General features: G+C 44.9%; 1 protein-coding gene across 1 annotated transcript; it reads right to left on the reverse strand.

Moving 5' to 3' along the window:
* Positions 1-1,006: 1,006 nt before the first annotated feature.
* On the reverse strand, positions 1,007-18,442 carry LOC120836088. Its single transcript, XM_040216888.1, has 7 exons — positions 18,422-18,442; positions 18,132-18,304; positions 15,774-15,862; positions 13,176-13,259; positions 11,126-11,259; positions 1,741-1,887; positions 1,007-1,183 (listed from the first exon to the last, which is right to left on the reverse strand). The coding sequence occupies exons 1-7, from the start codon at positions 18,440-18,442 to the stop codon at positions 1,007-1,009; spliced, it is 825 nt and encodes a 274-aa protein (XP_040072822.1).
* Positions 18,443-18,801: the final 359 nt, after the last annotated feature.

Here is an 18,801-nt window from a genome sequence, read left to right on the forward strand (position 1 = left end):
GAGATCCAGGAGCGTCTTCAAGCGCGAGCCGGAAGACTGGCGCGGCAACCGAATGCTCGGCAACTTTTCCGAGAGGCCCAAGCGCCGACACGGAAACGGATACCCAGGGCACCTTTCGCAACCGCTCCATTGCCAGGGCGCAAACTTCCGCCCGGTATGAAGAGTTTAGCCAATGCCATTTATTCATCCAGCGCCGCCTCGCATGTCCGCATGCCCGAACGATAAGTTGCAGTCTTCTATGCGGACGCTGGGCTTTGCTGTGCTCTCCCGTCCAGCGGCGAGGGTTCGGTAGCCAAACGCGGCGGCGTCCGACGCTAAGCCCTGTTTTATCTGCTTCTTTCTTTCTCCACTCAACAGCGAAAGTGGCTGGAGTCTCGTGACCGGTCCTCTGGCGCGCGATCCGACCGCTCCCACTTCGAAGTCAAAGAGCCCCACTGCGCTACGAGCCAGAGGACGGCGCGATCCGAGCACCTGAGAGCACTCTGAAAGATCCTCCCGAATAGACTTAGAGCGCCCGACTTCGACCATTTGAATGGGCATCGGCTTGTCAGCGCTCTGAGAGGCTGGAACTTGACCAGCCGAAAACACCACGAGTCGTTTTATCCGCAGAATTTTATAATTTCAAGTGGTTTAGTTATGCCTCCCTTACCTCATTCACATGTTATGCACCTAGCACACACAAAGTACGCTTCCCCATGGGCACCACGCCTACCAAATTAACATATCGCTAACTGGAAGAACTTTTTGAAAGTAAGTGCAAGGAAACAATGCCATTTATGTTATCTCATAAGGAAAGCAATCTAGAGAACCATAGCAAAACATAAAATTGACCTGTGCAATCTTCACCCTAAAAAAAAAAACAAAAAAACAATAGAAATAACACAATATTTTATGTAGCTTTTTCCGATGGTATTATGAGTGTATGCCTGAAAAACACGAATGGCGCTTTTAGACACAAATGGTCATATGAGTCTACTATAGCTCTTGTTTGAGTGAACGCAATTGATTACCATGCTTTATTTGAATCTTTGTAGTCTATTGTCAATAGTGCGCTTTTTGTGTCATATTTTGTTTCGAGGAACTCCATTTTTACGCCTGTTGCTGGAAATCCCAGTAGATAAAGATCGGACGCGGAAGATTTGTATCTGAGATAGATGTCCTTGTTTTTAAGTTCAGAAAGCAACTAATATTAAAAACGCAAAAAAAAAAAAAAATGGAAGCATTTAATGTACACTTACTTGATTATATTTATGAGTACCTAAGTTACGCCTTTTTATATTCAGCACATTTATGTCATTTTTATTTCGTTTTAGTTAGGCAAAACATAATTAAAACATATGAGCTCATTTTGATCGTAAATCATAAATAATGCTCTGCTTAGCGTTTAACGTTAAATATTTTCAATCCAAGATAGCTCTATGAAATGAAATTATGAAAAACTGAGGCGACAATTAGCAAACATCTAATGACTTAAAAGGTCTAAGTTTCTCGCCGTAGTCTCAACTCATTGAGGTGTTAGAAGAAATGTAATTTACGTTACATTTGATAACCTTACAGCTGTTGTGGCGAAGCGTATGAGCATACAACTAAATGTCTTGTATGCCCCTGAAAGAAAAATAAATTAGTAATTTACATTTAAGAAGCATGGAAGCCATTTACCTATTTACCCGACTGGAAAACAAACGTTTTCACATATGTCTTACTTCTAATTCACCCGTGTCACGTAGTAGAAAGACTCACGTCAATCGCTTGACTGGGAGTGCTAGCGCGACTGGGAGTCGTAAGACTGCTGGGAGTCGTTGGACTGCTGGGAGTCGTTGGACTGCTGGGAGGTGTAGAATCACTGGGAGTGATAGGATTTTCAGGTATCCTTGTGGGAACATCGGCCTTCAAGAGAATGAGTATCACATTTTGGGCATTAAAATGCTTTTTAAGAGAGTTGTTAATATTTTTAGTGAGAATATTCGAGGCTGAAAAACACAGTCCAGTTGTTTGTCTGGTTTTGAGCGTTCCTGAGAACCCGACGCATGCAGTTTGCAGGAGTAGTAGAAGATCCAGGATGAATTAAATTTTTTATGGTATCGTAAATATTGGGCGTAACTATAAAAATAAAAAAGAAACGAAGGTTGCAGCTAAACAGGGGGACGATCCTACAGCGCTCAAGAACAGTGACCAAGAAATGCAGCAACGGACAATACACGACATGCGCTTACTGGTAATGCATTTGCGAGTTTGAAGTATAATGAGTGTTACCGGTGCTACAGCGTTATCAGAACCCATACCTTTGCGTTGAGAGTTCCCATTGCTTCATGTGAGTATGTTTGTATGTTTTTATTATTTTACCTAACGTTTCTTTCTGTTTTATGCGTTAAAACTTCAGACGCGAATCAACGCGTCTCATCTCGTGTCTGCTACTAATTTTAAATTTTGGTTCTTGAGCGGTGTAGCATATTAATAATGTTAAACATATACCAACTGGTTCAATGAGCTTTTACCAAGACGGGTTTTGCGCATGCTCCCGTTCTCCATGAACAGCGGCGAAAGTTGGGATTGTGGGTGGACAGAAGCAAAAAGGGGGAAGCTCCTTTGGGAGAAAAGCCGTATGTTCTTCCCCCTCTGCGTCTCGTGTGCTGCAATTTGTATTCAAATGTGCACTACGTTATTACACGCAACGCAGTTTTCTAGATGAAACGCTCGTCTTACTAGATGCTGGCAAACGGGAAAAAAACTCAGATTCGATCGAGCTATGAGCCGTTATCTTGCCAAACGACGTGCCGACCGTCCGTTCTCGCTTCCGTCGCTTCGACCGCAAACGTGCCAGTCTGCTTGAAGAGAAAGCGTAAAGAGGCTAGGCTGGAAATAGGGTGAAATAATGTCAAAGAATTATTTCAATATATTTTTTAATTAAACTTTAAAATACAACGAAAACGAACTGCCGGATCACAGCGTGAGTTCGTCCCCATGGAGCCAATCGATGGCACAAGCCGCCAAATAATCGAAAGGGTTCAGTCGTATGCATTCACCTCTTGAACGGTTACATCCATCGCCTACAATAAATTATCAGTCGGCCGGTCACGTTTTTTTCTTCAGTTAGTCGTTGAACGAATTTCTGTTCATGCTCTCGCACCTGACGTGTCCACGCATGGGTCTTTTGCTAGTTCGTGTGAGAGTGTCAAAAGTACTCCGTAGACTATCTCAGATAAAGACTTGGCGGTCAATTCTAGCTGTAAAATGTTCAACGCGAACGTCGCTGTACCAATGCGCGTGTGCCAGTTACTATAAGACGTGTTAAACATAGCCAATATAGCAAGCCGGCAACGGTCAGGCGGCGCCAGCAGAGTGAAAGCCCACAGTTATGCCCTGTCTGGTTGTAACTTGGCAGAGGGTGAACGCTACGCCCTAGATTGCGTTTCCACGGTATAGATATGCTCTATACGTATGCGAGCGCCATGCACATATAATGAAGCATGACGCAGCGAAAAGACTGACACTTCTTGCAGTAAAGGCGTACTCCGGCGATACATAGTAACGTGCCTAACTCCGTCGTTACGATTCGCCCTACGGGGCCTTAAGGGGATGCTGAACCGCAATCTGGATTCCACAAAACACGCGGCAAAAGCGTGCAACGGGATGCTAAAAACACCAAAACATCACTCATACAGCAATATCTCGAACGGATGACCGTATTTTTCAAGAAAAGGAGGCGCATTTGGCAGAAATGTTTGCGTCATCTTTCTCCAAGAAGGAGAGGGAGCGGCCTCGCGTCTTCTCCGCCTCGTCGGCTTCGTTGGCCTAGTACAATCTCGACCTCTTTTTCCGAAAATACGGCCGTCCATTCGAGATATCGCCTTACGAGTAGTGTTGTAAGAATTGTAGCGTCCCACCTACATCTCCTAAATTGTTTTTTTTTTTAAATACAAATTTTGGTTCAGCATTTCCTTAATGTCCTCCTTACAGGCGTGTTATGCGATCACGGCTTCCTGGCCTACCCAGCATTTCTTGCTTCAGACACTAGGCGAAGTGGCGCCACCAAAGTGATAGCTCACGTTTGAGCGATGCAGCCGCCTCTCCCTGGCGTACCCAATGTTTCTTGCTACAGTCGCTAGATTGCGCCATATAAAACAACATTGCAGGTGGCCCATAGCCTGAATACTCCTGTTGAAACTCTCTACCAGGCCATTCGTCTGAGGATTGTTGGGAAAAGTAGTCGCATGCTCAATCCGGCATTTTCGTAGAGAAGATCTAAAAGTACGGGACATGATTGGTGTTACTTTGTCAAAATAAATGTTAAACGCTGTGTAGAATGCCTCGTACAGAGTGTTTATTTAGAAAGATCGACTAGATGTACAGTTTGTGGTTTTAAACTTCCGCCGTCCGCCGCAGATAATCGGCCCGGCGATTTATTTAGAACGGAATAATTACTGTCATGGCGGTGCACAACTATACGCGAAGGGAACTATAAGAACATCGGGCCAGAAGAGAGGGCTGACGTAGCAGCAACCGCTCTTATTTGTGGCATAGAAGGATCCCGATGCTTGAGTCTTAGATTGAACGGATGTCCGGAAGTGGGCGGAGGTACTGCGGCCGAACTTGCCGCGTCACCGTTGTCTGACGCCCACACGCTTAAGTATCTGGGACTGCCTCCACTTCGACCCACTTCGTTAGGTAGTCGGTTGCGACACTTGCGTACTTGCTACCAGCGTCAGACCTTAGGAACAGCCATGAGGGATGAATTCCAACAATCTTAAACGGAATCCCTAAGGGAGGTAGGTATCTGCTGCAGTTGGATCTGGCCTGAGTGCGGTAGTTCTTTCCTCAGATGGTATGTCGTGCCTGGCGCAATGTACGGTCAAACGTTCATTCTGAGTTGGGTTCATCACAATCTCATTGCGGCTTTGTCAAGCGTCCGATGTTTCAAGAGATGGCATGTAGTCTGAAGATTAATATACACCACAAGAAAATTGTACCTTATTTTAAAAGAAACAACGAGGAGTCGCTGTTCCGAAGGATGTGTTCGATGGCACAGCAGACCAACCCGAAGCTGGTAGGGCGCTCGCAAGTGGCCCAAGCGACGTTTGTGAAGTCTCATCCTGCTATTTACTTTGCAAATGAGCAAATGGATTATGTCAAACATTTCACGTTCACCCGCTTCAACCAACCAAAGATCACAAAGCGCGAGCACTGGGGAAGCTGTGGTGACTTCAATGGGTTCCGTGAGAACAACATTTGCACCTTGGGGCTTCTTTCCACATCTGTGAACCACCAAAAAGTAGAACTTTTTTAGTTTTACTGTCTACTTCGTCAATCTTAACGTAAGATTGACCTTTGACTGGAGCAAACGCAGGGCTACGTTATCTAAAGAAATTACTGCAAAATACGTTCCCTAGATGTATGGACGGAACGTTTTTACTGTCGAAACAACAGCAAGACCCACATGTTCTAAAAAGTTACGTCGACTTTCTGGCTCGCTAAGTTTGGGGTTCGCGTACGTGACCAGGTGGTATATTATTTCTTTTTAGAGCGCAGCTCTTAGGGGCCCGTTCCCGGCTTGAGCGGCGTCGGCGTCGCCATCGGCGTCGGCGTAACCAAGGTCGCCCCAAGGTCACGCGGCCCCCAAGGTCATCCCATGGTCACCCCAAGGTTACGTGACCCCCAGAGGTCACGTGACCCCTTCCCCAGGGTCACGTGACCCCCAAGGTCACGTGACCCTCCGAAGTCACGTGACACCCTCCGAGGTCACGTGACCCCCCCCGCCGAGGTCACGTAACCTCCCCAATGACGTCATCGTCACTGATGACGTCACCGGCATCCGCATCGTCATAACTGATGACGTCATCAGTGACGCCACTGATGACCTCACCGGCATCCGCATCGTCATCGTCATCATCACTGATAACATCATCAGTGACGTCACTGATGACGTCACCGGCATGCGCATCGTCATTATCACGGATGACGTCATCAGTGACGTCACTGATGACGTCGCTGACATCCGCATCGTCATCGTCATCATCGCTGATGACGTCATCGGAGTCCGCATCGTCATCGTCACTAATGACGTCATCAGTGACGTCACTGTTGACATCATCGGCATCGTGACGTGGCCCTCCCAGGTGACTTCACCCCCCCAGTACCCTTCCCTCCACCTCCTCAAGAGCTGCACTCTAATTCGGTGTTACAGGGAGTTGCAAACGGCTTTCACGTTTTTTCTTGTGAAAATAAAACACAGCGTCTAGTTTTTTTTACCGTTGGCGTCAGTCTGAATGAATATCTGAGCTTCCACTGAAAAAAATTGTCGGAGTTCGTGGCTCAAGCTGTGCTTTTTTGATGCCTGCAAAGGAAGTTTGTTTCTTTGCGAAACACCCCCACGTAGTGTCGTTTCTAGAAAGCTCAGTCGAGCAGCTCTAACAAGGTTTCGGCGAATAAACGTAAGGAAAAAGAAAAGCTGAAGATGCTTTTTAGCTGCTTCGTGGAGTGGCCTCTGGAATATTGGCTAATGCTCTAAACTTTATTGGATTCGAGCGAATACTTTCTTGCTAACAGAGGCTCCACGCAAATTACTTTGCCGCAGCTGAAGAAGCATTTTGATGAATTCAGTTCATCTGAGCATTGGTTAGGGCACTCAGCCCCGAAAGCAGGTGGTGCCGTATTGTTCTGAAAGAAATGTATGCGTACACGTTGATTTCGTTAAAATAATCCAACGACATCATCCACATGAAATATCGGAGCACTCTATCCACGAGGCATTGAGAGCTGAAGACACATCGTACGGTAATAAAGAAAGGCGTTAAAACTGAAGTAATTCGTCAGTCTTGAGAAAGGTAGTTTTTTTTTCGAATCTTTCCGGTTCAGTCTACTTGTCATTATCCAGTCTTCAGACCCAGATTCCAGTATAGCAATGTAGCTGGCACTTTGAAGGTGATCAAAAGGTAAGTCATGTAAAGGCAAGACACATATTTCTAAACCTGTTATGTCGTTTTGTTTATGGTAAACTACAGAAAATCATCTAGAGCCGGGTCTTGTTTACAAAAACCACTGGGGATGACGGTGACTCTAGTGATAACCAAATACTATAAAAGCGTGCAAAAGTGTCCCCTCGGAACATGTCGTTTACCTTGTTGTTTATCTCCTTATGTTCTGTCATTCAAACTCTTTGTGGATTATAATGCACCAGAGCATGATCAGCAGTGTTGATGACGTGGCTCACAAGTGGTGCGCACCCTAGTTCTTCTGGTGCTATAATAATGCTGTCAAAACTCCATGAACAGATTTTGTAGTTGTGGTTTTTGTTCTTTTGTTAGGGTGTGTCGAAGCTTAAATTCTGACCCCTGAAGATTGAGTTCTGTCCAAGGTAATTTTCCGAAAAAGACAACGTTGGGGGTTGAGGAAATAATGGCGGCTGTCGCATTCGGGAGGGCTAAAGTTTCTGGTTGAAAGTCTTCACTATATAGGGCGACCATATTCATCAAGGTAGAAAACGGGACATCCCGGCGTCGACGACGGAAAAGGACGGGGGGGGGGGGGGGGGGGGGGCGTAATAAAGATTGAAGTTGGGAAAAAAATTTATTAAAATAACGAGTCTTATTTCAGAACGATACCATATTGCACTAAGCCCTAGGAAACAGTCACACTCACAGTTCAGTTGCATGCACTAATTCGGAAGGCCCTGCTTTGGGTACTTCGTTGGTGTGGGCGTATTTTGCAAACGACTGAAGTTTCCTAAGCAGGACTTTACTGTGCAAGACACACTTGTAAATGTCTGCGCACTTAAATGGGAAGTTCAACCGCACAAGTAGTATTGCTCGCAATGTTGAAACAAGAAGGCGAGACTTCTGGCATGTCCACATGGAGTTCATAATTTCAAAGACGCGCTCCACTGGAGCCGCGATTGCAGGGAAGCACAGAGCCAGTTCCACGACTCGGGAATCTCGGCGCAGCATACACTCTCTGTTTTCATCTCTTTAAAGAGTTGCACCCATCTCTCAGAGATTGTAATACCTGAAGAGTTCCAATATTCTAGTTTCTTTTGAATTATTTTATTGACAAGGGTCGAAGGTTAAAGCACACGTACGGTCACGATCAGAAGTAATTTAAACACGGGAGCGGTGGCCCAACTGCATTGCAGAGCGATGTAGCCACACTCGTGGGAACTGATAGGAGACTACGCGCATGCGTGCATGCCCGCGCCGATGGCCTCTCCGCTTCTCTCGACCTATTCCGTTTACCGGCGGTTCGAATCGTTCTTTACCGCTTCTAGGACGCAACGCTACGTCGCCGATGGCGCTGATAGCGCTTACCGCGCTCTTTAGTGTCTATAATATATCTTTAATATATTATCTTGACACAAATGAAATAAAAACGCGGTTCATTGCTTGGAATTAAGGGTCTTTGTCAACTTTGGGTGTAAGTTTCTGCAGCTGGCGTTGCTATCTACTCGAGAACAATTTAAAGACCTTTTTTACGAAGCGATGCGTCACGCAGCGCTTGCCGCGTCATTGAGCTAGCACCGAACCGCTTTAGAGTGCACCCGTTTCCTCAGTTCGCGCTCGCGGGGAGCGTCTTCGTAGCGCTGACGGATGCTATCAACGCCGTCACGGTTGCAGTGCTGTATCTGAGAAGCAGCGAATGATTATTTGCACCGCCAGTAAATGAAATAGATAGATCTGTGCAAAGGGACTGTCGACACCGGCAGGTAGGCATGCGCTGAGTCTCCTATCAGTTCCTACGAGCGCGGCTAGATCGCGCTGCAATGCAGTTGGGCCACCGCTCCCGTGTTCCAATTACTTCTGATCGTGACTGTACGTTTCTACGTTATTTTCGAAAAAGAGTGTAGTGTCGCCAACCGAGATTCGACATAAATGCTATATCCAATAAAACAATTACACACGCATATTTTGCGAGAGAAAAAGTGTTTGTGGTCAAGAACAGTTCTAAATGCTACTCTCTGTGTAAATATTTTAAAGTATTTATGGTTATTTTTGTCAAATATACTAGTAACGAGTAGGCATATTTTCGGTTTGCTTCAACTCGCATGGTGCCAATTTCAAAACTATGCACTCCGGCGAAAACGGGACATGATTCATCATTGAGACAAAATACGGGACGGCAGAAGCGGACCTAAAAAACGGGATTGTCCCGGCCAAAACGGGACGTCCGGTCACCCTATTACTATATTATGACCACGTCACCATTCGCCAGGTTTGAAACTAGAAGTATTAGACCGCCTTTTTCGCAGAAAACAAGGCAACATGGTACAGCGAATTCCATAACGGGACGATATTGTAGCAGTTATTAAAATAGGATGTGTGTTTGGCGTTGTCGAACTTGAAATTTTTGCTGAAGCCCAAACTGCGAGGAGCCTAGGTACAACAGTGTTTTATGGTGCGAAAATACAAGATAGCCATGGTTTACGATTGACCATTTGTACCAGCAGTGGATAGTAAATTAGGGTGGCGGTTTTGATGTTCAAGTAATTTTGAGCCGCAGCTTTCGCGGTCAGGTTTTTCAGGCTTGACAACGCTAAGCCACACTTAGCCATCATGCCTCCAAACTTCCACGAAATGTCCTGTTTATTTTCCTCGCTATGTTCCGGAAGCAAATCTATTGCAGGCCTAAAGATGAACGAAGAGGCAACGTGCTATTGAAGTGCGCAGAGACGTTGTCACAAGCGGGATAGGATGCACTGCATAAGATTAAACTTTGCCACTTTCTCTTTCACTGGGCACTTTCGGCGATGGTACAGGTTAGGACTTACGGGACCAAGCGTTTTGTGCATGATCGAGCAAAGTGACTAAAGTTAAGACACGTAAAGCAACCACCTTTACTAGGATGAACCGCGGAATAATGTAGCGCCATATCTGGAGACCGGATGCGAAATTTCTATACCATGTCGCTTTTTTGTTGGCTATTTTAACACTGGGTGCACGACACAGTGCTGTGCAAGTCGTGGTCAGGCAGGAAAGCCGAAAAACAAAACGCTGAATGTCGCTGTCCTTGATTGTGTTGGTTCAAGAATCATTGCAATCTCCTCCAAGATGGTCTTTCTACATCCGACGAGTAATTCTAGCCTCCATTCGCTAGACTGCGTAAGTTAACTCTTGGAGCGTTGGTCCTTGCCGATGGTGCTTCAAAGCAGTTAGGCAAAATTGCTTCAGATGTTAATTACCAATGCGGGCATTTAAAGCTTCTACTTGGAGCTGATATAAGAAAAAGGCTCGGAGCAGACATGTTCTGCAAACAAACGCAACGGTGCAGCGCAGTTGGGTAAACATAACACGAGTTTTCCGTGCTGTGTCCAGCCCATCAAAGTAGGAAACTGTTTGAAATTAGATGAAGAAAGCTTGCGAACACGACTGCAGATCGAATTCCAGCTGAGTCGAAATTTTTGGAGTAAAAGTAAACTTTCCCGGACCAGCCATATGGTTTCTTGAAAATAACGTGCCGTTGGTGACTTGGAAAACCTTCTCGTTGCTCAACATGGAGGTGTTTCTCAGCCTGTCGTACCCTAGATTCTATGAACAAAAAACAGCGATTCACGCGTTACCAGACATCGGAAACCTGACATTCGACCGCAGTTTCCAGCAGAGACAGACGGCTTTGGACTAAATTGGTGACGGTTCCAAGCAGGTTCGGGGGCTCGATGGTGTTGCATTCAGCGGGGAGATTGCATAACCGTTCCGTGGTTTGAGTCGAAACAGAAGTGGATACGATATCACTTGGCTCCGATCGGTTTGTCATTTGGTTACCCCACCGCTGATACCAAATTTTGTGGATGTCTCAGCTCACGAGAACAAGGGCACACAGAGCACAATCCCAAGTTCAACAATATCGTCTTCCTTTACTAATTGTTTTCTAGCACTTGTTTGTTAATATATTCTAAAGTCCAATTAATTTCTACATAGTGTAGAAAAATCAGGTAGCTGAATTAATTAAAAAGGGACTTGGAGATATTCTATAATTTTGTGCTCCACTTCCGCATGTGCTGTTTTATAGTTTTGTACCATTTGATGTTGTTACAGATTTTTGTTTTGTTTTAGTTTACATAATTTACATCGATAATGAGTGCTTTTCTTGCTCGTTAATTATAGTGTTGTATTCATTGAACATCCGACCTCGTCCCTCGTACCGTATTTGAATGAATGCACTGGGTAGTTTCGCGAAGACCGTAGACTTCCTGGACACAGGGAGGACGCTCCGGCGGTTTGCATTCTTTTGGGGCTTCTCCATCACCTTCTGTATGTAGAATCCAGAATGTGCACTCTGAAGAAGAAAAAAAAAGGGACAATGTTAAACAAATCCTAATCGTTTTTTCATATTTTTTAAATGCGCTTAGAGCTCCACAGGCAAGCAAATTCACGAATAGGGCTAACACATTCGAAATATGGCGTACTTGTCTGACGGAAGCTATTGTAGGTATTGTACCATAAGCACTCAAAAGCAAGTGGTGAGCACATTGTCGTGGATGGAAACGGCTCGATGAGCGTAAATTGAAAATGAATGTTTAATCAGCGAATTTGTGTCAGAAACAAAAGAAAGAATGAGCGTCGAAACAGCTGCAGCGAGCGTCGCAGCGTCGGCGCGACAGTTGGCTTGAGCGAGGCTGCGAGACTGACTGAATCGGCAAGGCGATGGTCGGCTCCTTATGTACTACACTCGGTATCTCGAATATTTGATTTTGAAAGTTCGGGAGTGAGCTAGGGCGAGACTGACTCGGCAGGGTCATATAGGTTTTTTTATCTTTCACACTCGGGATAAGAGTAAATTTGGATGTTCTGGACGTAGGAAGAAACTTCCCTTCTCGGTCGTCGACGCGGCAATATGAATCTTAAAACAATGCGTTCCCATAATTTCTGGATGGCTAGTTATCATCTGCTAGAGGACGAACAAACAGAATTCGAATCTAAATTTGGTAGGGTAGAGTGTGGTAAAATGGGACAGTCAATATATTTCTCCAGTGAATAGTTGCAAAAAGGTTAACTCCTATATTCATGACGCCGTGGTTGTGGTATTTTCAACTGTAATGGCGTCCTGCTTAGCGTGGTGTACACGATCTTAATAAGTGGTTGCCACTTCGGGACTCAAATGTAAGTAACACACATTCGTTTTTCTTGATTTGTGAATCAAAATGGTTTGACCAACGGTAGTAGTAAACTAACCTTTAAAATATGTGTTAGTAGGTTGCTTTTAACCACAACTATTTAAGCTTCAGGTCTCACTTGTTGCCGCAATTGGCAACTTACCATGTGTAAGGCAGTTTGGGAGGAATGGGACGCTGAAATGGTGAGAGGAAAGGGACAGTGTCTCAGTTCTCTTTTTATAAAGATTGTTGATCTGACTGGTGGGCTCGTAATAATGCTGGCTCTTCTAATTTTACTTCATATAAATTTGAGCTGCAATTATTTGGTTTCTTTAAAACGTTACCGCATTCTTAATCCCCGGTTCAAAACCACAGACAATCGGAGGAAAAAAAAACGACTGCGATCGGGCTTCATGCCTGATGAAGCCCCGTTTGCTTATAATACTCACTAACGCTAGTTTTAGCGCAACCTGCATGTGCCCCATTTCTCCTTGAGGGAAGGGTGGAATAAAACACACTTTCGTTCTTGCATTTTTTACATTTATGAATTATGAAAGTGTTATGACAAAGTGCTTTTCAACCGATGTGAAGGGTCTTTTACCCTGCAGTTTGGACCATTAAACTTGTTTTTATGTGACGGCTAAAAACTGCACAAAATTTATAGTGTGAAAACTGTCCCATTCCTCCTCACTCTCCCCCTAAATATGCATGGTTTTCACATTGTTGAGTTTACATTAGAGGATATTTATTACTACTATGTCTACGAGTGACGCCTATATTTATTGAATATCTGTCGTTTCAGTTTGGTTTCCAGTGAGATGAAAAGTTGTAAGCAGCTCTCCTAACGTTGTTTTGGAGGCCTTAACGAAGCATGACTAAATGACAACAGTTGTAGTAGGCATGAAACAAGAGCATTATGTTTGTGACATTGCCGTTTGTTTAACGACAGTTTTTTTAGAAACTAGGAATGAAAGGGACGAAATCATGTGTAATACGCACAAGAAAGGCATGAGAAAAGATTAAAATATTAATTTCATGCGCAAAAAAAAAAAGAGGCAGAACTTTACGCGCATAAATGCATACAGGCAAATATTCGTACCTTTCCTAGTTGACGTCTTTAGGACATAACAAGAAGTATAATCAGTGTTAATGAGCAAATATTCAACTGCTCTCCCTGTTAGATCTGAAAGATGAAACCAAGTAACATCTCTAGGTCATGTGGCACACCTCTCACATGACCCCCCAGAGAAACGTTTCCGCTAGATCGAAATTTTTCCGCTAGATTTAGCGGGGAAATTTTTCCGCTAAATCCAGTGGACAATTTTTTCCGCTAGATTTAGCGGGAAAACTTTTCCGCTAGATTTAGCGAGAAAATTTTTCCGCTAGGTTTAGCGGGGAAATTTTTCCGCTAGATTTAGCGGGGATATTCTTCCTCTAAATCTAGCGGGGAAATGTTTCCGCTAGATTTAACGGAGAAATTTTCCCGCTAGATTTAGCGGGGAAAGTTTCCCGCTAGATTTAGCGGGAAAATATTTGCGCTAAACTTAACGGGGAAAATTTTGCGCTAAATTTAGTGGAGAAATGTTTCCGCTAGATTTAGCGGGGAAATTGTTCCGCTAAATTTCGCTGTTTTATGGACGCGGCTTTATGGCCAGTCGCTGTTTTACGGCCTCGTCCACAATTAAACGACGGCTAAACTTCACTGAGGATTGGGGCTAAACAGCACCCTATGCAGACTCCTTTCTTTTGTCTGAAGTTCTTCCCCTTATATTCTACCGGGGTGGATTGAAGGTAAATGGCTATTAATTGTACGAAACGTGCCGCTGACACACCGGATGAGTTCTGGAAATCAGAAATCCCAAGCTCGTAAATAACATGAGAAACGTAGTCTAGGAGTACTTTGAGGTCTAATATATAGTACATATCTTCTACGTCAAGCAAAAACATGGCAGTTGGCGTGGAAGAGGAATGTAGAGGACTGATGCGTGAAATCAATTCCATAGAGTTCGAACCCCTGAACGGTTGCTGAAGGCGAACTTCCGAAAGGTGCTTGTGCAAATAGAGGCCAACTGTTTTTTGGCAACAGCCCCTTTCGGAGGTGATGCTTCTAAACGGAATTCCATCTTAGTGAGTCTTTGCAGAAAAGAAAACGGATGAGTACTGATTTGCAGGACGACCGATAGCTTTCTTCAGGTTTGGGAGGTTGAGCCCTGCCGGCGCTGTAGCCGCTTCTGCTCCTCTCGGCGACGAGAATGCTTTCGCACCACGGTTAAGAGTTGAGCTTGTTGGTACATACTTGTAAATATATCAGCTTGAACTTTAGAAATAACTAGAACACAAGACAGAAAAGACAGGATATGACACACAGCTGTGGTCATATCTTGTCCTTTCTGTCTTCTGTTCTAGTTATTTCTAAAGTTCAATCTGATATATTTACAAGTATGCTTTCGCACTCACAACTCATAAGAGATGCTTAGGTGTCCTCGAGGTATCCGGGCAAAGTAACGTGAAACCAGAGTAACTTGTAAGCTGCAACTTACTCAGTAACTTAAGTTGTAACGTCGCCAGTAAAGTAATCAGCTACATTTGTAAGGAAAAATTAGTAATGTTAATAGATTACATTTCAAATCGAGTAATTTGTAATATCAATCTATATAATTATTCATGTAATGTACACAAGGTGGGTGACTCTGTACTATTTGATTGGATTTTGAAATATTTTGAAGCGATGTTTGTACAACCCTGCACTCGGTTTCACCTTACGATGGACCGCAGCGGACGCTACGGGTCACGGCAGCTAAGCCAGCTCCGTGAATCTATCACGTGCTTACGCGCCCCGCGCGTCACTGCTTGCCTCCTGAAGATCGCCTGGCACTCGCATGGCCATAGATTGGTTTCGGCTTACGACCAACTGCAGCGTCTGCTGCGGTTTATTATAAGGCAAGCTAAAGCATAGTATTTTTTTCAGCCTCACGTAACGCAATCACGTAAACGGAACTACTTGGAACTACTGTCTCTTCTGCTTCTTTCTTGCTTCTGTTTGTACACTTATCGTCACGGGCATCGTGTAATACAAAGCAGACGTAGCGGAATGATTGGCGAGATATACCAGTTTGCCGTAGCGGACACGGCGTACAGATGTGCATTACGCGTAACGCGGATGGGCATGCAGCAAGGCAACCCTACCACATGACGCCCAACGTGGGGCCATGTGGTAGAGTTTCCTCGCTGCATGCCCATCTCGACGACCGCGACCTGGAGCGTGCCATAGCGCTGATACAGTGTCGCCGGCCAGACCTTCTGCGACGACCCCCTCGCAGCGACGACCACGACGACACTGTCATTGAAATGCCTGACGCTTGGAAGGGGGGGGGGGGGGGGGGGAGTGTGAGAGCGAGGGTCGGCCACCACCACCAGAGGCCGCTGCTGACCACCCAGAGTGGACACCGTCCGGGCTGCGCAACAGCGCACGAAGGACAGGCGCGAGAGGATATAAAAGAGGGGACACACCCACAGAAGGGGGAGACGGATCGAAGGCACGGAGACGCGTAGTTTGAATGCCCGGCATTGTTATACTTCGCTACTAACAACCTTTTTGCTGTTATGCTAATAAATGTAGTTTCTTGTTTTTGGAAACCCCGGCTTCGTGTTGTTCCTCCCGGAGGGGCATGCAGCAAGGCAACCCTACAACTCTTACTTGGGTTGAATGGCTCCTCAAAGCGAAATTCCAGAACAGGGAGGTTCGTTTTAGATCTCTTTGACGTGACGTTCAGTAGCTCGCTCTGGCTGGAAAGGTTCACACATATTGATCGCACAATTTCTTTCTGCGAAGACATGCAGTGAGCATAACGTAACAGTATCATAGATTCTTTGCTGTCAACTGATCTTTACTCCGATGTTATACACTTTGGAATGGGTATTTTTAATGATTAAATGAACACATACCCGCCATAAATATTTTGATTTCTTAATAACGTCATTACTCATGATCGACGTCCGGAAGCGAGTGTAAGGTCGTAATTAACGAATTAGCTATCCTATATTCCGGACTACAGCCTACGGAGTATACACGTTTCCAAAAAACACTCGACCCCAGAGGCAACAAATCGTTTTCGAGCCCAGCCACTGAGTTTGAGGCTAGACTCTCACCGGCGTCCCTCCTAACCCTAACCGAGTGGACTGTGATTTCAATACCCGCAGCCTGCGTAGGCGCAGTTTCAAACGCTGCTGGCGGCTAAATTCTCGTCTTTTCCCGCTATATTTTGTGCTTCGTGGTACATGTATTTTCCCGAGGACATGGGGAAAGCATTGTGCCACATTTTGAAAAAAAACAACAACAAAAAAACTCTAAATTATTTTTGTTGGGTACGCGCGCGACAGAACGAATGCGACTGGAATGTATACACGTTTGCAAGTCCGGTCTCAGGGCGCCGCCATCTTGCTCAGCGGTGCGCGCTCTTGTGCGCGGCCATAATCCGATTACGACGCATTAGCAAGGCTTCATAATCGGATTATGACTCTTCCAAGCGCAACCCAACCAAGCAAGATGGCAGCGCCCTGAAGCCGGACTTGCAAACGTGTATAGTTCTAGTTATTTGTTTTTTTCCTACGATAAGTTTTGACGGCGCCGCGGGACTCGACGCATGTGAAACGACAAAGCGCTTTGCTGTAAAAAATAAATTGCAACAGAAGACGGCAGAAAGGCATGCATTTTTCACGCTCACAAATAACGTGTTTACCGATGGACAGGACACGGACATACAACTGAGGAAGTGTTAACATTCGAACAATATATCGTACGTACCGCACGATGCAGCGTTATCCGAAAATAATTTATTTGAGAAAGATCTCAAATAACACCGTCACAGTCGACGACAGGCACATCTTGACGATCGGACGGATGCCGAGATGACTTCGTTTTGGGGCACTTTTCGGGGAGAGCTTCCTTTTTACACAACCGCACCAAGGCAAAGAAACAAAGGCGACTGACCCGTTTCTCACCCCAACCCGGACAACTATTTTTGGAGATGACTGAGGATTCTACGCGGATTATCTCTGGGAGGGGGGAGAACAATGTTCGCAAAATCGCGTCGAGGGTCGTTCGACGTCCTTCACCTCCTTGGTTTCCCGTGAATGTCGAGCAGAAAAGCTTGATTGGCAGGCACTTGCCAGCCTTATTTCTCACAATGGAAGATAATACAAAAAGGGTACGCAGCACGCATAAAAAAGATTAAGTGCAAACTTTCAAGAGGGGCGAGAAAATGTCGAATGCAAAACCGCAAAAACGTAGGTAGAGAACCGCGCTGAGCGCGTCTTCACAGTCCCAGAGAGTGGCAGAAAATTTCTAGCTGATAGAGGGCGCGAGAGTCGCACCAGCCGCATCAGCATCAGCAACATGGCAGCGGCCTAGGAGCGTTTTTTGGAAAGGTGTATACATATTTAAAATTTTAAATTTTACGCAGTGTGGACTATCTAAAGATCTTTTCTAGGTCGTTAGTTGTAACGACGTGATGGATTCTGTGAATGACAGTGTATGTTAATAATGATTAATGTATCAGACAAACATATTTGTGAGCTAAAAGGTAGGGCTTTCGACAAGATGTGCTGTGTATGAGGACGTTTATATGTGCCGACTAGGCACGAAATGCAAATTATGCCCCGTGTGCACATTGTGCACTAGATGCGCAAGCTACATAAAAAAGCTTTATTTTCTAAATTAAAAGTTGCTTATGCAGACTATACTGGGATTCGCACAATAATACAGGGATTTGAATTCTCTCATTAATATTTGGCTTTGTTTTAGATGGCATATATTAACTTGCAGCCTATAGTCCACTTGGCTAGAGGAATTGTTTATTTTCTAAAAACAAACATTCTCCTTCACAATATTCCGTAGAGACACTCGGCCGTGAAAACAGTGCAATACCAACCCCCCCTCTCCCCCCCACTCCCCCCCAAAAAAAGAGCAAGCAGGGAGTTTTGCCTCTAAAGAAGCATCAAAATATGACACACAGTGACCAAATTTGTGTCCTCAGAATAATGCAGTGGGGCTTACCTTACATTATCACTGTCCTTGTAATACAAGAGCATCAATGCGCTTTTTGAGTCTTCTTCAACGCTAATGATCTCCATTTCCATGCACGAAGTGTGAAACCCAATTAGCGGAGGTGGCGTGTCGGATGTTCGCTTTTCCAGAAACAATATTTTCTCATAGAGAGATGCCAAAATCTAGTGGTTAAATAAATATTCATTATGCAGCTTATATTCTTCGAGAACTTCATATGCTAGAAACACTTTCAGGTTGTTATTTATGTTCAGGCAACGAAAGGAGTGTCGATTTGCTACCGTGCGGATCCGCCCTAGCATTTCCATCCGAAATGCCTGGTTTCAATTCTAATGTGTTTTTAGCATCTATTAACGGCATAGGTTAGTGATATTTGAATTGAAAATATTCATATTACCGCCCTATTGAAAAACAGACAAACAAACAAACGCACCCATACGACCCATAGCTTATCCTATTATACAACCCTAAGGGTGCATCGAAAAAAAAAATCGATTAATTAACTGGATATTTTGCTGGTCTTTTTCAAGCGCTCCCATCTTCTGAATCAGAACTGGGAGATCCAGGAGCGTCTCCAAGAGCGAGCCAGAAGACTGGCGCATCAACCGAATGCTCGGCAACTTTTAAAAGAGGCCCAAGCGCCGACACGGAAACAGATACC

The sequence above is a fragment of the Ixodes scapularis genome, unplaced genomic scaffold (assembly GCF_016920785.2).
Source record: "Ixodes scapularis isolate PalLabHiFi unplaced genomic scaffold, ASM1692078v2 PGA_scaffold5__190_contigs__length_132052651, whole genome shotgun sequence".
Lineage (NCBI taxonomy): Eukaryota > Metazoa > Arthropoda > Arachnida > Ixodida > Ixodidae > Ixodes > Ixodes scapularis.

Bases quoted from the DNA above. Each gene is read 5' to 3' on its own strand.
- LOC120836088 (XM_040216888.1), bottom strand. From the start codon at position 18,442: ATGCTAGGGCGGATCCGCACG. The intron at 13,260-15,773 runs GTAAGAGTTGTA...TTCATCTTTCAG, and splicing joins TGAGGAGCCATTCAACCCAA to ATCTAACAGGGAGAGCAGTT. The intron at 1,184-1,740 runs GTGAGTCTTTCT...TTTTAATATTAG, and splicing joins CTCCCAGTCAAGCGATTGAC to TTGCTTTCTGAACTTAAAAA.